We start from the raw sequence: 25,138 nt of genomic DNA, 5'->3' as shown, positions 1-25,138 counted from the left end.
CTGTGCCATGTCTAACAAAATGAAAAAAGTGTATCATGGGGGGACCCTATAAAAATGCTCCAAAATTACTGAAAATTTTGGAATTCAGGACCAAAAAATTCCTAAAACAAAAAAAGATTAAACTGTATTCTTGGTGTTCTGTCCACCCATTCCTGGGACATTTGAGACTTCCCTGCTGAAGGCACAGTCTCCTTGACACACAAACATCTGCAGAATGTTTGTGTGTCATGGAGACTATTGCTGGGTGAAAATCACCCAGTAGGAAACAGCGGGTTTTGGAGTAGGGAAACACCCACGCCTTCAAAGACGTCAAAGACGATGCTGAAGCTATCCAGGGACACGACACTCAGACAAATGCAACATAATGAAAATCATGTGAATGTGTTTGCTCGGGTGAAAATCACCCAGCGATAGTGTTCTAGGGTTGGATTAGGGTTAGGGTTAGTTGTTTTAAAGTACTTTGACACAATGTAAGGACTACTTGACCCGCACATACCATGATACACTTTAGAAGGTGAAGAGTGTATAATGTTTTGGAGTTTAACGATACATTTTCCAAATGATCCTCACTACCACGCGCGTTACATAAATACAATCAAGCATTGGCGCACACACACTCCAACATAAACCCACAACTAGACAAAAATCACCTCGCTCCACAAGCTGTAATTACAGTACACTCAAGAGGAGGATGCACTGCTGTACCCCAGGGCTGGAGTGCCTCTATAATAAGCTTTTATCAAGAGCCAGCTCAAGAACTATGTCCCACATATCAACCAGCAGTGCTCTCCAGCAGACAGAAAAAAAGGCAGGATGAGAGTGATACCTCCAAAAATACAACCGTTTAATCTGTTTTTGTCAAGAATGGGAGGAAAACAAAGTCAGGGAGACAAAGAAACAATACACAGGTTTTTCAACTATGGAGCACATTTGAAGATAATTAAAGATGATAAACATCTGTGACAAGATGTCATTATTTATATTACACAGGACACTTTTGACGTTGTGGTTCTTTTCCAGATGTGTGTTTACTGGATATGCAGTAGCATTCAGGAGACTGGCAGCAACCTGTTTCAGCATGACAGATGTTTACAAGTGATGACTGCGGTAACCACGGGAAACCACAGCTTGACTAGACTAAACAAGTCATTCCACGCTCTGCCATTATTTCCATCCTCATTCTGACTGGAAGTCTTTGTAATCTGTAAATCAACAAACGCAAAAATCTTGTCCAAGCTCGCTGAAGTTCCTCTTCCAGCTGTTCAAGGTTCAGTTTTCTACCAGAGTGATGGGTGGAGTCTTCACCTCCTGACATCCAAGTTATGACCTCACAGACGCAGGTACGCCACCTGAAAACAAGAAACAAACGTCAAGACGTGTGTTAAAATACATGTGGAAAAATGAGAGTGAAAGAAAAGAGATAAAAAGATTCACTTAATGGAAGTATTTTACAAAACTTTGTGTGTGCTGTACAATGAGCATTTTGCTCCCAAAAGCACAGATGTATTGGATTGTCTGCTGATCAGCGCAGGAACACATTTCCTGCAATTACTGCCATCAAAGAACAAAAAGAACCACAGGTGGTAGAGATTTAATCAACTTCAAAAACACATACAGAAAAACAAAGCACAGAAAACAAATCGGCTCAGCTCAATCCCCTCTCTCTCTCTTTCCCTCTCTTCCTCCATCTGCTATTCCTGGGTGTTTGCCTGCTGCAGACATTGGTTGCGCTCCACTGAGAGCTCTATATTGGGATGATGGATGAGGGCATTTGCCTCACTCAAGGCCCTGTCTTCTCCGTACCCATGCCAATGTCTGCTCACCACTCAAGCGCATCAATGGTAATTCATACAAATGATAACAAACGGAAACTAGAGGTGAGCTGCTGCTAACACCACACTGGATCTCTGGAAAGGAGGAAGGCGTTTCAAGGAACTACAAGGACGGGAGAGGAGATGGTTGAGAGAAGTTGGCCTGTGATTGGAAGGTTGTGCTCTGTTGTAACGGGGAAAATAAAGTTGTGGAAAAGATGGTTTGTGCTCCTTTGCCTGACAAGGCAAGGCAAGGCAAGGCAAGGCAGCTTTATTTGTATAGCGCATTTCATACACGAGGGCAACTCAATGTGCTTTACATTAAAACATTAAAAACATTGGAAACATTCAGACAGGCATAAAAGAACATGATTAAAATGACAAATATGATAAAACAGAAAAGAAAAGGAAAATTAGAAATATATTAAAAATTACATTAAAATTTTAATTTAAAGTGGGTTAAAATAAGCTAAGATAGGAAGGCAGTGGCAAATAAAAAAGTCTTAATCTTTGATTTAAAAGAGGTGAGAGTTGGAGCAGACCTACAGCTTTCAGGGAGTGTGTTCCAGATATATGGTGCATAATGACTAAACGCTGCTTCACCATGTTTCGTTCTGACTCTAGGGACTGAAAGCAGACCAGTACCTGATGACCTCAGAGGTCGAGGTGGTTCATAAAGTAGTAGCAGATCAGCAATGTATTTTGGGCCTAAACCATTCAGTGCTTTATAAACCATCAGCAGGAGTTTAAAGTCTATTCTCTGACAGACAGGAAGCCAGTGTAGGGATCTAAGAACTGGAGTGATGTGGTCTACTTTGTTGGTCCTTGTTAGGACTCGAGCAGCAGCATTCTGTATGAGCTGCAGGCGTCTGATGGACTTTTTAGGGAGTCCTGTAAAGACCCCGTTACAGTAGTCTAGTCTGCTAAAGATAAATGCATGGAGGAGTTTTTCTGCATCCTGCTGAGACATAAGTCCTTTAATCCTTGATATATTCTTAAGGTGATAGTAGGCGGACTTTGTAATTGTCTTAATGTGGCTGCTGAAATTAAGGTCTGAGTCTATGACTACACCAAGGTTTCTGGCTTGGTTTGAACATTTCATCATTGCAGATTGGAGCTGAGCAGTAACCTTTAACCTTTCTTCCTTGGCTCCAAAAACAATCATTTCAGTTTTTTCTTTGTTTAACTGAAGAAAGTTCTGGCTCGTCCAGTCATTGATTTGTTCAATGCATTTACTCAGTGTTTGTATGGGACTATAATCCCCTGGTGATATGGTGATGTAAATGTGTGTGTCATCTGCATAGCTATGGTATTTTATTTGGTTGTTTCTTATTATCTGACCTAAGGGGAGCATGTAGATGTTGAATAGTAGAGGCCCCAGAATGGGTCCCTGAGGTACTCCACATACGATTTTCATCCGCTCAGATGTGTATTTACCTATAGACACAAAATAGTCCCGGTCATTTAAATAGGACTTAAGCCAATTTAGTACTGCACCAGAGATTCCCACCCAGACAAGTTGAAATTTAGCAAGGCACAAAAACTACAACTCTGTCCAGGGAGCTGTCAATAGCTAACAGTAGAGCTGTGACTGCAACAGGTAACACCACTTTAAATCAGTTTAAAGCCTGAGTTTAAAGTATTTTAAAAACTGAATAAGTTCCTCCCCAAAGTGCCTGAAACCTTTACTTTAAATCTTGTTTTCCCCTTTAACATTTGGGAGAGATTGCTTGAGCCATTTCAGTAACTATAATGGATTTTCTGCCATTAACAAAAGGTAAATGTCTACTGGAGAAATAGACTGCTCTAAGTGACAACCTGCAGAAAATTACCCCCAACTCTGGAGTCTTGCTTATTTTTTTACCTGGCAGCATTTTAGCTTCTTTCAGCTCATTGTTTTAGTTTTGAGGCCCTAAACTAAACTGCTTTGATTTGTCCTGATTGCTCTCTATCAGATTACATTTTGCTCTCTGTAGGAAGCCACTTATAACAAAGAAGAAGATGCTTATAATCTCCCTGCATTCTTAGCTTTCCAGGACCAAACTAAAAGACAGGAAAAGTTAGAGACAACATGTTAGCCGCAACATAAGACCTACCCAGCTTCTTTGAATGTTACAGACAATGTTACTGTAATGTTTTCAGCGTTCAAAGAATGTTCTCTAGTAACATGCTCTAAAAACATTAATTCAATGTTAAGTGACAACAGTGCCCTAATGTTCTTGAAACATTCTCAGCGGGAAGTTTCTTTTACATTCACAATTTGTTCTCAGATAATGAACTCTAAAAACATTCAATAATCTGTGACCCAAACAATACAATCAAAACATCCTTTGAATGTGAAAGATAAAACATTCTATCTTTGTTGTGATTAAATGTCACCAGAATATTCTTAAATAAAACATTTTGTGATTTGATGCGTCAGAAACATCCTGGAGACATTCTTTACATGTTGCTTCGAGAAATTTGCTTCTTTGTTATTTAGTAACATTATGGGAACATTTCACAAAAAACATTCAATAATCTGTTACCTAAAGAACATTATCAAACATCCTCTGAATGTTAAAGACAACTGTTCTTCTTTCATTAATGGTTAAAAAGTAACATTTTGAAACCGATAAACATCCTTAAGATGTTCTTTGAATATTAAACTCAAAACTGTGTCTGTTACCTTAAGAATATTATCAAAACATCCTCTGAATGTTAAAGACAAAATGTTCTTCTTTCATCAAAAGTGAACAAAAAAGGAACTTATTTAAAATGATAACATCCTTAAGATGTTCTTTGAATGTTACACTCAGAACCTTGTCTTGAAACATAATCAGAACTTACAGGGAATGTTAGCCAATGTGGTGAGAACATTCCCTGCTAGCTGGGTACATATCTGTCATTGATGGAGAACACAAATGTTGTAGTTTCTGTGTGTTGTACATTTATAGTGCATGTGGTGGGCAATCACTTATGGGCATGTTGTGTTGTATGCAGGAAAGAAAGTCGGTATGGAGAGCAAAAGCAGGCAGAAAGTAATATGCTGTAATATCAGAGTTGATATTTATATTGTATTTACCAGGTAGCCAGAGACATGACACTAAATGAATGACAGTTACTTCATAACTGCTAATGCATAACTATGTACACATTTGCTTACTTTACTTTGTTGTTACTCTATTCATGGCACTAATGTCTCAGTGTTGTTCTGCAGTTGGTTACATAAGACCTAAAGTGGCCACAATCAAACTGAACCCTGCATTAAGATAATACATTTACAAACTAGCAACAATTAGTCAAGACATGCAAAGTCCCTCATATTCACTGATGTAAACTGTGGCCAAATGTTCTGGTAATAATAATTTAAAGGTGACATATCATGCAAAATGGACTTTTTAATGGTTCTCTATCTGAAATATGTGTCCCTGGCATGTCTACAAACCCCCCGAGAATGAAAAAAATCCATTCTGCCCCTGTTCTGATTTCTCCACCTTTCTGTAAATGTGTGTGAAACGAGCCGTTTCAGACTTCCGTGTTTTTGTTACGTAACAACAATATCCGGTCTGTCACAGAGTCAGAGCTCGGAGCTTGTTCAGCCCATAGACTGTATAAAATAATACTGAATCCCTCCTCCGTTTTTCATTCCCTGCACAAATGTGTGCTAACAAGGAGCTTAGGAGGGAGGCATGCTAGTTGTAGGCTGTCTTAATAAACACAAAGGTCGGTTTTACTCCCCACGTCTGCAGATTTGAAGATCTAGTGGATGATTTTTATTTATCATGGATAAGTGCTAGCGCTAGTTAGCATAGCTACATGTCGTAGCTGTAGCTGTGTACCAAGACACACATCGACATACTGACAAATAAAACAACAAGAAACACAGAATCTGTGACCAATCCTTCAGAAAAGGTCCCGCTGCCTTTCTGGTAGAGGTCGGTTTTACTCCCCACGTCTGCAGATTTGAAGATCTAGTGGATGATTTTTATTTATCATGGATAAGTGCTAGCGCTAGTTAGCATAGCCACATAGCTACATGTTCGTAGCTGTGTACCAAGACACACGTCTACATACTGATAAATAAAACAACAAGAAACACAGAATCTGTGACCAATCCTTCAGAAAGGTCCTGCTACAGGCGCCTCTCCGTCAGGATCAGATTCTGGATCAGATTCAGAGGGTTGAAGTAACGCGATCTCTGAGCAGCCGTGTATATTCAGCCAACATGTAAACATTAGATCAACGTGCTGGACAGCCGAGGCACATCCACTTCCTGAGGGGGCGTGGTCAGAGGGAAAACAGAGTGTTCTGAGGAGGACTGAAGAAGAGGGCTTTTCAGGCAGACCAAAATCTGATTTCAAAGTGTTTTTTTGAGCATAAACTTTAAAGACATGTTTTGGGGACCTCTTAGACCAATATATATTGATGAAAAAAGCGTGATATGTCACCTTTTAGATTAACCTCCAAAGTTTCTGACTTTACCTAAAGCCTCAAAGAGAAATGGGATTTACTGAGGCAGATGTGTGTCTAACATGAGTCTGGTCCTGTTGGAAGTTTCTGCCTATTAAAGGAAGTTTGTCCTTGCCACTGTAACCTGCTAAATGCTGCAAAGTGCTCTGCTCATGGTGGATTAAGATGAGATCAGACTGAGTCCTGTCTTTAAGAGGGGACTGGATCTTCTCCTGTCTTGATGTTGGGTCTTTGTTAATAATAGAACACAGTATGGTCTTTACCTGCTCTGCTTGTAAAGCTTCTTGAGATAACATTATTTCTGATTTGGCACTACATAAATAAAGATTTATTGTTTGACTGATTCTTAAAAATTAGCCCCAAAAATATATTTTTGATGTAAAAACCAAACAAAGTTGGTTTCAAATACTTAACAGATTATCTATAACATCCCTTCACAGCTATAGAATGAGGACATAAAGAATGAGATCAGTTGTTGAAAATTTGTGTCGCTGAAGAACTCTGCTCCATCTATTTAAAGGCATGAATAAAATGAAAGATCTTGGGTTTGGCACAACAAATTACAGAGGATCAACAGAAATGTGGCCTCTTTACTTACAATGAAATCATGCATTGTAGGAGATTTGCATAACTGCAGTAGAGTATCATCAAGGTATAAAAACATCCAGGATGTGCGTCATATTTGTTGATTAAAGGCCAGATTTATCTCTTTTCTTTTTGTTTTGGTTTGTGTCATTAAATAAAAAGAAAAAGGAATAAAAAAAGAAAGAAAAAAACATGCTATAACCTGATAGAGATCTCAAGTGTCAGTCATTTTGATTGGACAATCTTTTAACTCTGAGATCTAAGAAAAGAAACGTATCCAGCAGTTATTGCAAATCCATCCAAATTAATCTTCTGGCTGTTCTCAGTAAATGATCGTGTGTGGGTTTTGAAAGTAAAATGTCAGTGTTGCCAATTTTGGAATCCAAGTGGTGCAACGCTGTACAGAAAGCAGAGTATCTACAGCATGAAATGTGGAGTCTGAAATGCTCACCAGCTGGTTGAGAGCCTGTCTGAAAGGACATGTCACTACTTTCAATAACTCCTGGTAATTACATTCAGTGCTTGTAAAACCTCAGGTTACTGTATAAGAAGCCACCAAGAAGGTTCAGAGGTAGGTTTCATTAGATGGGCTAAGATAACATAGACATGTTTAACAGACAGTGATGCTGACAGAGAGTCAGCCCTGAACCCTGGATGATGCTTTAGGGTATTGCGGTTCTCTGATCGTCTCTGAATTCTTTTGAGCTTTAGCAAAGTGAAATGTAAAACATCAAGAGTAAGACATCCAGCTGTAACGAGGTAACCTTCAGCTTTGTTTTACATCTCTGTACAACAGCTTTTAATTTGAAGACAGAACTGCACAGAAGTTAATCCCTGGGAATTATAAAGATACTGAGACAATGACAGTGAGGAAGTGAGGAATGAGGAACACTCTTTGATCTCAACATGTTCAGCACATCAGAGAGGCAAGATGGCATGTGGGGACTGGGAGTTACATTCTGTTTTACTGTGAATCCAAGTGTATATATTCATTAGTGGTCTCATAACGCTGCTGCCAGGCAGAAACCTTGTACCTCCATATTTCATTATTCATTTATTTTCTTACGCTTGGTGCATGTGAGTGGGCATTACAGAATTCCAGCCAATGAAAAGCATTAAAAAGAGCTTGTGACCCATTCTGTGTTTTGTCATTAAAAAACACCTTTTTTTACAAACTCCTGAAAAGCTGTAATTTTGGAGATGGAGGTTTCAGCCCGACAGAGCAATAACAAGTTGTAGTTATAGTTGATTTAAAAAGTCATCCTGTGTTGTATGCATAGACTGTAAAAAGTATGGACGTAGTATCCGTGATGTCACCCATCTGTTTCTGAACGCTGTTTTGAAGCCAATCGGCAGCAGCAGCCATATTGCTTCTGTTGAGCCAGTGTGACGTAAAGAGGCGGGCTTTGAGCCTCCTAGCCAACAGCTGCAGTGTTCCCACAGGCAGCTGTGCCTCTCATTGGAAGACTAGTAATCTCAATATCTTCAAACTTGCCGAATTAGATAAAAATTCACCCCCCTCACAGTGAGAGGACATCGAGAAATGAGCTATTCAGACTACACTCATCTTTTGTACCAGGCTGTAAACATGTTTATTAATGCTGCAAAGATCGTCTTTTCCCCATTCATGTGTATGTGACTTCCGGTACTTCTGGAGCCAGCCTCAAGCGGATCCTCGATGAACTGCAGCTTTTAACACTTCCACATTGACTCATATTTTTAGACCGGAGGTTGCCGCTTGGTTGTATGTGATGGTGAAAATAAAGAAATATGTGGAACCACATTACAAATGCTTATAGCAGCAACAATTCAAAAGGGAAAAGAGTCAACATGTTGGTTGGGTATAGGCAATTTCTAGAAGTAAATGTAAAGTGCCAAAAAGACAATTGGGCAAACGTAAACTGACTTCATGTGAACTGTATCTGTGGCACTGGTATAGAATTGTGTTAGCATGTTTAACTTAAACATTCAGCTTCTGCTTTTCTGGGTGGCACTGTAATAGCAGGAAAGCAAACCTGACCATACAGACAGGGAATAAAATTAACTTTTTACCTCATCTGCCATTGGCTAGTGACCTCCAAAAATTTACCGACCAAATAAAAAAATCATATCTTATTTGATTTAAAATAATTACCACGTTTTTGTTATGAAAATCAAACTTAAGCATCACTTAAAGAATAGAGTTATGTACAGATACAATTAGCTTATTGCTATTTTATTAGGTTATACTTCATTTCAAGGTGACTGCTGCATCATCATGTATTAGAAATATTCCAAAGTACAACCTTTTACATTGACTCAGTGAGCCAAATGTCTGCCTCACAACTTTAACAGGAACTTTCTGATTAACCTGCAGGAAAAGGAAAAAGAATAAATAAACATCTACTGGGATCGAGTCTAAATGAAATGAACTCCACAAACCATAGATGTTTTTCTAGAACGCTATATGACAACAAGTGCATTTCAATCTGCCTTTTTTTTAAAGGTAGGCCACCTCAACTCTACTGTCCTTGTAGCTCAGGTAAGCACCACATCATCAGCCTCAGACTTTTTTTCTGTTCATTTCATTCGATTTAATTTCTTCCATGAAACGCTCTTCCCGCCGTGCTTCTTCAAGTAAAGGGAATGAATAGAACTCCAGTAGCTGATAACAAAACCTCACATGCAATACAAAGTTTTCCATTGGTCACTGGCGAGTGTGTGTTTTTGTTTTACACGCCAAACTAATTTTTTACCCGCCATTGGCGCTTAACAGGTTTTAATTTTACGCCCTGCATACAGACATCAGAGACTTGTTATTTAACAGTATACAAAAATAATGGTGATCATATCCACTTATTTTTAGTGTTAGTCAAATCTACTTTGGGTGAATTAAAATGCCAAAAACATGAAAATGTAGGTGGTGGTGATGAAATGATGCTTGATCTCATCACATGAACACTGACTGGCCTTTACATCAGTGAATTTTAAATTGGAGAGAAATGATCTGTTTCATTAATATCAAGTGGGGATAATGTAAAGACTGACCAAAAACAGCAACACAGACCTCCCACTCTGGTTATAAATTCTTTCTGGCAATCGGTTCATGTGCAATGAATCGAGAAGTGTGGTGGAAGTGATTTATTTTGACAGAGTGCAGGCCGAGGTGATGTATGATCAATACATGTCTTGGTATCTTAGGTTCTTCATTGTAAAACGCCGAATCACATTTTGGATCCGTTTCTGTTTAACCTACATGATGTCTCTGTGGGAGTGAGGAGTCGATTGATGAGGTGAGGGTGGAAAGGAGGTGTTGTTTGTTTTCAGGCTCAGGAGTGACACTGGGAGCTTGAGCCACTTTTCACCCCATTACACCGGCAGGCCCAGAGACAGAGGACGGGAATACACCAGCTCCCACAACAGCAGACATTCCACATGCAGAATAATAACAGGCTGGGTTATTGTGCAGGCTTTGATCTACTCAGAGGGCTAAAATTAAACACACACACACACACACACACACACACACACACACACACACACACACACACACACACACACACACACACACACACACACACACACACACACACACACACACCACAGTTCATAATAGTTAGTTACAAACTCTGGGTTACTGTTGGCAACGACAGGTTGGGCTGCTGAGGTTGCTACTCATATTTTGGGCAGATGAAAAGAGAGTTTAATGAACAGTGAGCTTCAATCTAATGAATGTGACCCAGTTTGGTACCAGATTTAATGTAGAACGCAATATGCATGGTTTCTTTAAACACACTTATTTACCCACAATGGGACATTAGCCTCTTTTATAATGCAAGTTCAAGGCTGGACTTTAATACCCCTGTGATGTCTTGCCTTCAATGTAAATGTCACATATCTGTGCCATCTGATGACCTACTCTTTGTACGACCAACAAGCTAGAAGATCGCTTCAGTCTGGCATTATTCGTATCATAGGGGTGAAAAATGCAGAGTAATTTGCTTGGCTCTTTACAATCAGTACAGTGTGATAAAGTAGCTGAGATGAAGAACAAGATCTCTCAGAAGCCATCACTTATTGTGTGCGTCACTCTTGATGATGACGCTCTGTAACAAGTAACTGCCACTTTGTCTGCAAAATAAACACTAAAATTGCTTGGTTCATTTCTTCCCCAGGGGAGACCCCGTTAGTATGTTTCTGGTTGAAGCAGATGGCTGTCTGGTCCTGCTCGAGGTTTCTGCCTGTTAAAAGGAAGTTTTTCCTTGCCGCTATAACTAGCTAAATACTGCGAGGTGCAATGCTCATGGTGGATTAAAGGCCAAATTCCACCAGATCCGTCTCTGGTCTGTCTCTGATCCATCACGGCACCAGATCTGATAGGTTTCTATTCTAGTCAATGTGTTAACTTCCGCTGGATCCGCTCCGTTGCATTCCAACCTGCCGGATCAGAGACGCAGCTGGAACGCAACGGATCAGATCAATCTCAACAGAGCAAATGGAGCGGGACAGGAAGTCAGGTTTCACCAAAACAAAATGAAAACATCCGGTCAATTTTCAGAATAAACACTGTGTTATCACCAGATCGTATTTCACTTAACTACAACAACAAACCGTCATGATGAGCGGAGCCAGGCCTGGAGTCAACAGGTCAGAGGTTTTCAGAGGACCAGAAAGACAACGTGGATGAGGAGAGGAGGAGGAGAATCCTTGATTCAGTGATTACCGCGGGAAAACCTCGGTCACAAGACTCCAGCTGTCCGGCGGTCCTGCTACGTGCTGTGTTCCGAAAACGCAACCGGTGGGTGTTTACAGACGAGAGAACACGGAGCCAGACCACAGCAGATCAGAGTCAGACCGGACATGGATCTGGTGGAAGTCCCGTGTAAGATGAGACAAGATCGAGTCCTGTCAGTAAGAGGGGACTGGATCTTACCCAGTCTTGATGTTGGGTCTCTGTTAATAATTTAACATAGAGTACGGACTAGACCTGCTCTGTTTGTTAAACTGTCTTGAGATAACTTTTGTTGTGATTTGGCGCTACAAAAATAAAGATTGATTGATTGATTGATTGATTGATTGATTGATTGATTGATTGATTGATTGATTGATTGATTGATTGATTGATTGATTGATTGATTGATTGAGTCTCAGTTTCACTGTAAAAAGTAAGCTATATGGAGGCTAACTGCGGCGGCATGAACCTTGGAAAGAAACTGATTTTTTGGTGATTGACTTTTAAATACTGATGCATGTTTGTGAAAATTAAAAATACAAGCTCGGGTCTGTCCCTGAAAGAATAAGAAAACCACTTTAAAAAGCATGTTTGTGGAATAAAGATGGGATCACTCATTTCTGATGAATTCCAGGAAGCTGGGAAATCAGCACTCTGATTGGCTGAGCTATTTTTGTTTTGTTTTGAGTAGAATCGATTATTGGCTGGACTTGCTTGAAGATGTCTTTTTCAGAAATACATAAACTGTCCTCAGATTACTACCCACTACTTGCACTTAAAATGTACAACAAACAAAAACTACAACATTCACCACAAAAAACTCCTGAACCCTGCCTTCTAGATTTCACATATTTATGAAGAACCTTTAAATAAAGGTAAGTAGACTGACAAAGCTGCATATACCATGCCAGCAACGTGGCATCATATCTTACAAGCCACAGTAAAGCAGTGCATATCAGCACCTCATGGATAGTTCATTTAGGATCATTTTTAGTCTTTAGTGAAACCAGTTCCAGCACCCTGGTGACAGCTTTTTTTCTTCTGAATCACATATTTTCTTGTCAAAGATGGACAATATGAGACAATATGACATTACCAGAGGACTGTTTTATCCATGTGGCCCTGTTTCCTGCGGCAGTGAGCCAGCATTCACAACACCAGAACCCTTACTTTAAAGGAGCACATGAAAATCTGCCACCATTAATCTCATTATTTACACCTGTCTTCTGTGACATGTCAAAATGTCTTCTGTGAACAAGACTTATTGTGCATGTTAGATACAAAGACACCCAAACTGAACTGAGCCATTGCTTGATGTTATTAGTAATACACTAGTTTTGCATGCTCCAAGTCAAAAAGTCTGCTGTAAGGAACAGTGTGTTATTTGCAAGAACAGTCAGACTCTCAGAAACCCAATTACAAAAGCACTTATTGGAGCTACTATTAAATTAAATAAACTCAAAGGACAGATTTTAAATTCAAACTTCACAATTTAACCAGCAGCTCTGTGAAATGAACCAACTTGGTATTGAGTGATCATTTTGAAGGTGTTGTCGATGAAAAAACTCAGTACTTTTTACATGTCAAACTCTCTGTCATTCAAAACGGTCTCTTGGTTGATGGATTTTGGGGATGTCACTCAGCAAAGCTTCTCTTCAGCTTGAGATAAGGCCTAAGCAGACAAAATAGGTAAAAGTACCTGTGTTGGAGTGCATGGCTTGTAACATCTCTCTACAAGTTCTCTTTCAAATAAGACATTTAGGGCCTGATCCACTAAGATCCCAAATAACGAGCGCTAATTTGTGTGTGCAAATAATAATTTTGCATGTGCTATTTCTGGGCGTGTTGCGGGTGATCTACTAAGACTGCGTGCGCAAATGATAACAAGTGCAAAAGTGATGCGGACCGCCCTATTTTAATGAGGATTTTGCGTGTGCTATCGGCTGTCACCATAGAGAGTTTGAGAGAGCAGAGTGGTCTTAAGCGATAAATGAAGTTTGAAGTTATGGAGTTGGAGGTCTTTGTGGAGGAGGGAAATAAACACATCGGTGAACTCCAGCAGAGACATCTCAGCGTTAGAAATGCGATTTGGGAGGCCATCTGTGAAAAGGTGAATGCTGTGAGAAAAAACAGAAGATCTGAAATAAACGCATCTACTCTACTCCAAAACGCAATCAGTGTTTTGATGGAGTTTAGAGAGCGATTTGATGAGGCTTAGTCTGCCAGTCTTGCTCTAGAAAAGTTAGGCGTCACTCGGATGAAGACTGTCGCCTCACTGTCCCAGGGAGCAACTTTCGGGTGAACGTTTTTAATGCCTGATGTCATCATCCAGCAACTGTCCCAAAGATTCACCAGCTTAAATGGAACTGGGAACATGTTTGAGTCAATTCACCCCAACACACTGCTGCAAGCACGAGATGAGGAGTTACGCAGAGCTGCCTGGCGCAGCTCAGTGAGCGCTCATTCTCCAAGTTAAAACTAACTAAAAACCCCTTGATGAGCACGATGGGACAGAATAGACTGAGTGGACATGTCATGTTATCTATTGAGAATGACAGATCAAAGAAAATGGACATACAGTGCATCGTGGACAAGTCCGCGGAGCTTAAGGCTCGTCCAAACAGTGGTGAGTAGGCCGAGTACTTCATATTGATTTCTTGTTTGTATGTGAACATGTGGGCCGCTGTGCCAATTTTACTAAACTGTATATCTGTTGATACAGTGACCTACTGTGCTCTCATTAGTTGAAAAAGTTAAAGTGGGTGTCAGAATGATGCGGTCGCTATCCGTGGTGCTGAACTGCTTTGAATTTGTGTTGTTTTATTATTATTATTATTTTGTTCGGTTGGTTTGATTGACTAAAACATGTAGTAATGCTTGTAAGCCCAGCTTTTGCGGGCATGTTGTAAAGCGATGTTATGATGAGCTTTACAGTGACCGCAGCCATGTGTGCGTAACGCTGTGCCAGTTTGCACCTGCCATTCAAACGTGCTAAATATAGACGCAAAAACAGCGCGCGCTATCTGTTTCAGGTTTGATAGATCACATTGCGTGTGCTAACTGATTACATTTGCATCTCCTCCTCCCAGTATTTCGCGCGTTCTGATGATCTACATGTGTTCTGCATATTCATGAAGGCAAACACGCTAAATGATTTGCGAGTGCTATTTTGCTCATTTGAAAGACGCAATCCTCGGTGCTCCCGGTTAGTACGTCAGCTTTGCGCGCGCTATCAAGTTTGCACGTGTTTTTATACACGCAAACCTTTAGTAGATCGGGCCCTTAGAGTTTTGGGTTAAAAATATGTCGAATCAAATTGAATAAACTGAAATGTTAATGATGATTGCTTTTCAGTCTTCAGGAGGAAATCCATGGTTAAACAAAAACACTCTCTCTCACTCTGCCGCTCTCACATCTTTATTTTACTCATACGCTGCCATCCAAAAGCCAGAGTCTTTTTTTGCCTCACTCTTTTGAACCGGGACTCTCTGACTCTTTCAGATCATCTCTGGTTACTCAAGATGGCCCTGTGATCACATTACCTTACTGTTCTCTGCCGCCTATAGCACGAGCCCCTTCTATCAGGAAGTGTTCAGCTGTGTGAATTTATCACATGATCTATAGTGCTGTAACCACTTCCACCACCAGACAGATACTATGTCCTACGTCTGGGTCAGCCTATATGAAGCCTTCTCCATTTCAGCCAAGACTCCTGTCTCGTCTCAACCCACCCATCATGGTCGACAGTCTGCCAAGACAACAATACTGCTCATCCCCGGGCCACAATGTGTGACAGAAACAAGAGAAACAGTTCTTCATTTCATCCTCAGGGTAGTGTGAGAGTGAAACCGTAGTCAGCACTCTAAGGTGTGAGGACTAAAGACAGAAGCCTTAGTAAGCATATTTAGGTGTTAGCTATAGGACCATTCTAATAATAAAGGAGCCTATAGTGAAGGGACATTTGTTGATGGGGGATGATAATGTTGGTTTAACTGCCTATGTAAAATAGTTCAGATTAAAAAAGATATCATAACAAATTGAGTTTTATCATCTGGGATTGTTTGTTGATGAGAACTTGAGTTAGAAAGAACAAATTGATTAGGTTAGCTATTAAAACTAATAAATCTCTTGATATAATAAGAAGGGTTAGTCATCTTGTTACAACCAATTCCCTCTTTACTCTTTATTACAGTCTAAATTATCTATATCTTTCATACTGTAATATAGTTTGAACAAGTTATTTTTCTACAACTCTCCATTAAATACTGTTAGGAATGGAAACCCGAGCAGAGTCACACGCCTCATCTTTGTTTCTTTGGCTCCTTTCATTCAGAAGCTCCAGATTCTTTATATGTAACATCAATATTTCTGAAATATGTGTATTTAGTGTGTAAGATACCAAGTGAAGGGAAGATCCCTGAGCACTTCAAGACTTACTTTAAATCAAATTCACAGGTCCATTCTTTCTCAATCTTTCCAATTATTTATACCATTTCAGAACCACAAATACCAGAATATAAAAAACTGTTTCATAAGATAAAACATTTAACTGCTGTTATGTGGTTATACGTATCTTGCAGGGTTATATTTGCATTTAGGGTCTAGCCTAATCACATCTATTTTCAATATACAATTAGTAATATTATTGCTATAAAGGTAAACCTACTTTATTAATCCCTCTGAAGGAAATTCCATTTTTTCACTCGTGTTCTTTTTTCATGTTCATGTTAGACACACATAGTTTGATATATACATACTATCATGCACAAATGGAGAGATGTGGAGGCTGCCATCAACCAGCGCCCCCCAAGCAGTTGGGTGATCGGTGCCTTGCTCAAAGGCAAATGAACCAGCACCTCTCCAGCCACCAGTCAACATGCCAAACTTTGTTCATACTGGAATTTGAACCGGCAACCCTCCAGGTCCCAACCCATGTCCCTATGGACTGAGCTACTGCTGCCCCAAATTGTGTTGTTGTGTCAATATAGCATTAAAAGAGACCGCTGGTGGCCTAGCGGTCCAAGCGCTCCGCATACATCGGCTATAGTCCTCTTTGCAGAGGTCGCCGGTTCAACTCCTGGCCGCGACCATTTCCTGCATGTCTTCCCCCACTCTCTACTCCACACGCTTTCTGTCTCTCTTCAGCTGTCCTATCTAATACAGGCAAAAAGTCCCAAAAATATAACTTTAAAAAATATATAACTTTGAAAAATATATAACTTTGAAAAAAAATAAGCTGTAAAAAATGTTGCTCAGTCACACACTCATATATTCATAAAGCTCATATTCACATTTTTGGTTTAGTTGTTGTTATAACAGTTTTTACACCGTTAATTATTAGCTGCACACATCTTTGTATTCATCTTATCATTTATCCTTTTTTTTATGTCAATTTGGTGTTGTTTACTTTGTGATATTGAAACATTATTAAGGAGGCTTCAAATAAGCTCTGAGTTTTCTGTCTTTTCCTGCACTGTAAATATATTTTTCATTTTTGTATTTTGTATGTATTGTTTTAATTGTGCAAAATGAAATGAAATATATTTTTTTAATAAATAAGTAAAAACAGCAATGTGGTGTTAGCTAGCCCTCTGCTGCTAACTGGATCAGTTTGGTCTAATATCCCAATCTATTGAGATAGAGCCTTGAGTAACATGCTAAGCAGCACAGTGGCATGTTTAAAGGAGCTTTTTGAAATGATAAGGAAGGTGACTTTACTACTGGAAACCTGTACTTGTTTTTCTAACTTGCTTTTAGTTGACAGTGGCCAATTTTCCAAGCAGAAATGTCAGCTATAGTTAGCAAATTAAATGATGTTTATCTAATTTAGTAAATAAAGCAGATGAAGCTGCATAACAAAGTTGAAAATGCCTGAGACTTAGTCTTTAACCTTAGAGTTGACTAATATTTGAGTCAAAATCCTCGAAGAAGGGCCAAAATGTTACTGTTTTGTACTTTTGGTGGAACAACATGCTCAAAAATAGAGACCAGAGATGTGCCAGGAGGAAACATCAGAACTAGTCGCTGCTGCACAAAGAGAGAAAACTCTTGTTATGCTTTTAAACATTAGAAGAAAAAAGAACCAATAGGACAAGACGTACTGACCCTTGGAAAATACAATGTGATCCCTGAAAACTTGCTCTGCTTTTGTTGTGGAAATGTCCAAAATTCAAAGAAGAATATAACAAACATTGATGTACAGTCTGTTTCACATCAGAGATTTTTGGGATAGGGAGGCAATTGTATTGGGGTGATAGACACACCTCATTTTGTGTTTTCCACGTAATGGTCTCACTGTGTACAGTGTGCCATACATATTGGGTCCAATACCAAAAAATACCAAAAGACAACCCTTTTCAATGTGGCATCAATTTCAACATTCTGTGGGTATTGTCAGTAAGTCATTCCAAGCTCATCATTCAAACAGCCATGAACACACGACGTCACTTAACGGACGAGCAGCGCCACCTGGCCATAGCGTGCCTTCGGGTCGGTGGCAGGCAGTCAGATGTTGCTCGTGAACTTGGTGTGTCTCAAAGTGTCATCAGCAGACTTGCATCAAGACACAGAACTACTGGCAGAGTTCGTGACAGACCCAGGAGTGGAGCCCCACGAGTGACAGACCGCAACGATGACCAGTACCTAAGGACCTATGCACTCAGACATCGTTATGCAACTGCCACACAGCTGCAGGCCCGTTTACGAGATGTGAGGGGTACTAGGGTTTCCAGACAAACCATTCGCAACCGACTTCACCGCATTGGCTTGAATGCCAGACGACCGTTGCAGGTGACTCCACTGACACCAAGACACCGCCGTGAACGTTTGCAGTGGGCACAAGACCATGTGACCTGGACAATGCAGCAGTGGTCTACCGTCCTGTTCACTGATGAGTGTCGGGTCACCTTGCACAGAAATGATGGTCGTCAGCGTTGCTGGAGAAGGCGAGGTGAGCGATACGCCGAGGTCAACATGGTCCCCAGGGTTCGCTTTGGTGGAGGAGGTGCAACAGTCTGGGCAGGCATCACCAGTCAGTGCAAAACAGATTTGGTTATTGTAGATGGCTCAGTCACTGCACGTTCTTACCTCAGAGACATCATAGAACACATCATCATCCCCCAATTCTGCCAGCACACCCCCAACTTTCTGTTCATGGATGATAATGCTCTACCACATCGTGCCAGAATTGTCACAGCTTGACTTCAGGAAGTTGGAGTGCCTCATATGGTATGGCCAGCAATGTCCCCTGACCTGAACCCCATAGAGCACGTCTGGGACCAGCTGAAGCAGAGACTGGATGATCGTACCCCACCCCCACATGACCTGGCAGAACTGCGTGTAGCACTTGTGGAATAGTGGAACGCATTGCCTCAGAACAACATCATGAGGCTATTGAGGAGCATGAGACGTCGCTGTCAAGCTGTCATTGCGGCAAATGGTGGAAACATCCGCTACTGACATTGTCAATTTTTGTTATTTGGGGCTATCCTTGTTATTGTCTAAATTTTTGGGGTAATAAATATTAAAATAACGAAAATGGTGTTTCTTCTCATTCATTATTAGTAATATCAAAGGGAACTTTTACTTATTTCATTAAAATTCAGACCAAATAGGAAAAGCACTCATGTAAATAACAATATCCCTAACTTATTGTGAGTAGTGTAGTTAAATCAATGTCTTCACTTTTGTGGTTTAAGAAATGATAAACACCATAACAAGTAGATATAGTGATATAGTAATTTCTTTCCCTACAAAAAAGGAGGTTTAGCTAACATGTGATGACTATAAAACAATAACATCATGTAGTGAAGATGTCTATAAAAAGTCAGACCACTTTTCCTTCACTTCTTTTCTCTCACTTTCAGAACAAAGGATAATTTATCTACCTGTAGCAGCTGACACTGAGTACTGAATATGTTTCTAATGTCAACCTTTCATAAAAATACATTTGGATGTGCTATTTTTTCATTGCAAGAAAGTATTACTTCTTCAATGACAAAACTCCAGTTCCTTCAAATTAAGAAAGACTCTAAAACTTTAAGTGAACACACCAACAAAAGAAGCTTCACATTAGTGCAACTGCAGATTTACCTTTCAAAGGCCTCCTTCCCGTAATTTATTCCGGCTCTCTTATTTTTGCAGCAGGTAGAAAACTTGTTAAGTAGAAGTAGTCACTTCCTGACTTTCTGGGCAGGAAGTGGAGAATAATGGTGCTAATTGCCCTGTAACTATGTTTAAAACAGCGAGGAGAATGGAGTTGTCAGCAAAGAGAACACCGCCTATTTTCCAGTCAAAGGGTTTCCCCTGGCAACTCGGGCTAAATAGACATATTTTGCACTTTAACAGGTGTTTAGAAGCCGGAATAAGGCTGACAAAATTTGACCCTCATAATCCCTAAAGCAAAGCTGTTAACAGAAAGCTCTGAATCATGGAATTAATTAAGGCAGGGTAAAACCACTGTCAAGCACTACTGAATCATAGCAAAACAAGGTGCTGTAAGTAAGAGTAAGTGACAGAAGTGATTGCTGTCAGCTGGAACAGTCCCTGCTCCACTGCTAATGGTGCTTTTTAGACTTTCTGCACCAAGGATCGACATGCCTTACTCATCATCTGTTGCGCATTACAGTACACGACTCTTACCTTATAAGACCTCATGCGACGCATCGAGGCAGGAAGTGTAGAGTTGCTGTCATCTATCACTTGCTGCAGCTCCTCACATACAGACAGCGGCAGCACCACAGAATGTCCTACGGCATTGACCTCCCAGCTAGTTACGATGCTGAAAACACACAGAGTGAAGCAGGAGTGATTTACAGTGACTGCAGCAGCATTATACAACCAACAAGCTTAAAATAGCAGCTTGAAACTCAATGTTTAAGCATCCTACTGACATTTTAAGCAAAGAGACTTTAAAATGTGAACTTCACCGCATAACCGGGCGTGCTTATTAAACTGATAGTGAGTGTGTGACCATGGGAGCAACACACATCATTGTCTCACTGTGTGAGAGTCCCAAAAAGAAAGGGACTAAAGGAGAGGAGTAAAGGAAGAGTTATTGAGAGAGGAAAGATTGATGCTCTGTCAGTGTCTGGTGCTGATCTAGTTTGTTAGGGTGACATTTAGCCATCTGTGCAGTATCTGTGAGGAAAAGTCTCCTCTAAGTTTTGGACTTTATAAGACATCCCAATTCATATTTTTACATGCATGGAAAATAACACAGCCAATTGAATTAAGTTACGATGTCAACATAGTTAACCAAACCACTGCACACAATCAATCAAGTGCTGTAAATGTAGTTTGTGTCATCTATATTAAGGTTTGTTTACCCTCAAGTCAGAGTGGATTTTATGGAAAAGGAGTCCCCCGTTCAATCCCCACTAGACTACATTTGCATATCTATGAAGATTATCCCCATTGTACTGGGATGTGATGGTGCATACGACTTTGGTTCAACTCATAATCAAGTGACTGCCATTAGTGACAAGCCTAATCCACTTAGGCGCTGGCTCACTGATTCTCCAGCCAATTATTGGCACTTTTAACAACACATACTGCAACCCCTGGCTGCACTCGACTGTAACCGACTGTATCCTGAATAAGAGGGTCATCATCCAGGGAATTCAGCTCCCCAGGCATAACAGTTAATTTAAAAATGTCAGAGATGAGTGATGAAGGATGAATGGTAAATTATGTTGGGGGAAATGGAAGTGTGAGTAACACCAGCGTTTAAGCTTCGCAAGACTTCAGAGAAATGTCAGAGTAGGTGAGAATCAAAATGTTGAATTTCACATTTTTAAAGCTGAGATTTTCAGAAGGTCTCATAACTGACAAGAAGCTGGAGGTAACACTGAAGGGTTAAACTAAATATGCACTTTAAAAATGAAAACTTAAAATTGTTGGCCTGAAAATGTGTTTTTGGTTAAGTAAACAAAAATTGGTCCATTTTGTTTCAAACTACATCAAAGCAGTTATCTCAACTACCTGTATGAAGTGTGTTGTGTAAAGTTGGTCTCATTTCATAAGTTAGGTTGGCAAAACTTGATATTATGGGTTTGAGGCTCGGCTCAATTATTTGAGTCTTCTTCAGGCAAAGAACGGGGTCTCCAACTCAAATCTACAGGGGTCTTCCACACTTTCAATTCCCCACATGTGGCTCCATCTCTCCTGTCCTGTGTGGATTTGATCACCCTAAAGGTGAGTGTTTGGTTTATTGTATTGAAACTCTAGCTTTACAGTTGGTCAGTTGATGGTGAGTTGATTACCGGTTAATGTCACTTTAATTTGTTTAGTTAGTTTAATAAGGCATGGTCATTACCAATAGTTACCCTCCTTGAACATTAGCTAGCTACCTTACTGGTGTGAAAACGGTGCAGTAACATGCAGTAACAAAGGAACATTTTCTGAACTAACAATAATAACACAACTTTCACTTCTTAGTATGTAGAACTCAAAACTTGAAGTTACACTACATATGAATGATAAGTTAACAAAAACTAATCAGTTGGCTCAAATGTAAGATTTCTAGTTAGCCTCAAAACTCAAAAATCTAGTGCAGACAGTTACCTTAACATTTTGAGTTCACAGCTTTTTCGTTTTAACATTGTGTAGGTCAGAGCGGTTCGGGTCCATATTAGCTTGAATCCATAAAAGCATCTGTGTAACCTGATTAGTGACTAGAAATTGGAGAAGAGAGGACTCGCAGATGTAATGGAGATCTAATAGTAACAGCATGACAGATAAACAGTTTGACATGTTTTTTTTCATTGGTTAATATTTTGCTCACTACTCCTTTTTGGGAAGCTTTATCACTCATGTTAAAAAATGGTTATATAAGTACCTATAAAGGTGTTTATTTACTGTAAATGGACTGTACTTATATAACACTTTTCTAGTCATCTGACCACTCAAAGCATTTTTACACTACATGATGCATTTACTGCTTTCATATTAAGTATGTGAAGAAATCTAACAGCTTATTTGAGACTTTTTTTAGATCTATTTAGTCTGGCTTTTATATAGTAACACAATTTATTTCTTTAATGTTTCATATAGATTTTAACATTGCTTTATTTATTTCTAACTGTTTGTTTTTATTATTGATGCTTTAACTGTTTTTGATTACATACATTTTATTGTTGTTGGTGTCCATTAGTCTCTACTTCAAAACTGAATAGAATCCTTTGCCAGTATTTTACTTCTCCTTTTTTCTTGTTTTCAATCAATGAAAACTACTCTGAGTTGCATTTGATTTGTATGAAAGGTGCTATAACAAAGAAGCTTGATTGATTGATTGTAATTCAAGTCAAAGCAAAAAAAGTGTCTCTCTCCACAACACATTTAAAGGCTGTATTCTTTCATTTTAGGTTGAAATAATTAAAAAAAACTGATTCAAAGGCATTAAAGCACTTATGTGAAAAAACGACAGAAATGTGGTCTTTGAAGGACACAGTGAGCTGTCAGTGCACTGAGCTAGATCATATAACAGTTACACCAATCATACTAAATACATGATGTATTTAGTGGTATGGCTCTGTTCTGGGAGCTCCCTGCCCTCACCTTCCCTCTCTTTCATATTCATACATTAAAAAATCCAAGGCAGGCAGAGCAGCAGCAAAGACCCCAGGCGGTAATGAACAGAGAGGGCATCAGTGACAGTACATAGGAAAGTGGTGAAATCAGATACAGCTCAGAGGGAGGTGCTGGGTGGAGGTGGGTTGCAAAGGGTTAGCAGGGGAAGAAGCAAGAGTAGGCAAGAGTGCACTTTTTGCTATTTGCCAATTGAACGTGTAGATGTAATCAGCTGATGTACTGTGGACAGAGTTTGACTTCATGGCCTGCCTGCCTGAGCTAGCACTATGCTCAATGTTATTTCCCTTCTGGAGGGTATTCAGTATCAGATTTTATCAGAATCTAGATATTGAAATAAAAAAAAAAAAAAAACAGGAATAGAAACATTTATATATGTTATGCCTCCATGTGAAATGTGAAACTGCCTGACTCATATCTAAATATTTATAAAACTGATACATCAACCCTGTAAATGTTCGCACTACAACAACTTCTTTCCTCCCAGAGTTAAAAGGAGCTTTATAGGATGAAAAAGTTTGTACCAACAGTGAAAGCTGAAATTCAGATGTGTGAGTTCTTACTCAAAAACAGCAGTGCACCAGTCAAAAGTTGCTGTCATGGCTTGTTTCACCAGGATGAATTCTCTCTAAGTACCCAGCATGCACCTATGGTGAAACAGCTTCCTGTGCATCACTCAGCTACTATGGTTAATCGTGTCATTTCTATACACCCTTACTGCTTTTACTGAGTTGACAAGCCTTTCTCCTTTTATGTGAGTTTTGCCTCTAATTACCCCTCCCCTGTCAGTCAGCTGCTTGTCAGAATGGTAGAAATAACTAAACGTCACTGTTCTGCCTTCACTCTCCACGGCTGTAGGGAAGAAGAGGAGGAGGAGGAGGAGGAGGAGGAGGAGGAGGAGGAGGAAGAGGAGGGAGGAGGGAGAAATCCTGAGTGCTGATTCAGATGAAAATAATGAGGGTGGAAAGCTTCTCCAGTGGGGTGCTGCTGTACCGAATGTGGAGAGCCACATGCAGCACATCCACCTACACCTCTCTAACACATCACAGCAAGGTGCACAGAGTCCCGCTCCAGTCAGGACATCATCCCCTGTATAAGCAACAAACATGAGCGTGGCTTATGCAACTGAATACACTGAGAAGATAAACAGGACAAAACAACAGACAGAAACATTCAAGCGGGGACTTTTACCGCAAAATATTACACTTAGGCTTCAAATCTCTTCACAGGCAAAGTCTTCTTTTTCTTTTGTGGCGAGCTGAGACAAGTGGTAATTGAGAGGGTGCATCAGAGAGATGAAAGGGTAACACTAGTGGAGGAGGGGGGGTTGAGTGTTGGAAGATTGGAAGATGCAATAAGTGTCCATGCTTACTCTCTCTGCTCGGGGCCTGTGTCAGAGCAGGCAGTGTAGAGGAGTTTCAGGGCTCTGGCAGCTCTGGGTGATGGACTGTGAAGAGCCGGGGAGCTGATAGAGTTCTCACCCCCGACACACCTCTCTGCGACTGATGCTGTGATGGAGTCACCGTTCAGGAGCCAGAGCTGCAGGAGGAGGAGGAGAAGCAGACAGGCTACTTGAAACGTGGCAGATTACATGCGGGGGAGGGAATACAACTCCAACACATGAACTTAGTGCATCCACTCATTCTTCAGGAATACAACAGGGACTAAGAAGAGGACAATGCAGTGATTTTAATGATCAGAGTCAGCCAATAAACTAACTTATTATTGTTTCATTACTTTTATGCATAATTTATTTTCTTTTCCAAAATTGTGTTGTGCTACAAAGACAAAGCAGGTGTTACTACAAGTTATTTTCTATGCTCTATATTTATATAAGCATTTAATTCAAAGATTAACACACATTACATTTGTCTGGAGAGGATTTCTAGAGAAGGAAATACAATGATTTAATTGGTTATTTTATTATTTAATGCAATAACTAATTGTTTTTCATTTGAATAACTATAAATAGATAATGATGATGATGATAATA

At 39.9% G+C, this 25,138-nt stretch overlaps 1 protein-coding gene across 1 annotated transcript in view; it reads right to left on the bottom strand.

Moving 5' to 3' along the window:
* Nucleotides 1-814: 814 nt before the first annotated feature.
* Nucleotides 815-25,138, bottom strand: part of ube3d (ubiquitin protein ligase E3D) — a 37,558-nt gene continuing 13,234 nt past the window's right edge. The window contains exons 9-11 of the mRNA XM_034698680.1: nucleotides 24,518-24,684; nucleotides 20,200-20,338; nucleotides 815-1,349 (exon numbers count right to left, since the gene is read on the bottom strand). Coding sequence (XP_034554571.1) covers nucleotides 1,329-1,349; nucleotides 20,200-20,338; nucleotides 24,518-24,684 — 327 coding nt within the window. The 3' untranslated portion in view covers nucleotides 815-1,328. The remainder of the gene's footprint in view (nucleotides 1,350-20,199; nucleotides 20,339-24,517; nucleotides 24,685-25,138) is intronic.

The sequence above is a fragment of the Notolabrus celidotus genome, chromosome 12 (genome assembly GCF_009762535.1).
Source record: "Notolabrus celidotus isolate fNotCel1 chromosome 12, fNotCel1.pri, whole genome shotgun sequence".
Lineage (NCBI taxonomy): Eukaryota > Metazoa > Chordata > Actinopteri > Labriformes > Labridae > Notolabrus > Notolabrus celidotus.
The sequence above is the reverse complement of the archived record's forward strand: the minus strand, read 5'-3'. Positions and strand labels throughout refer to the sequence as shown.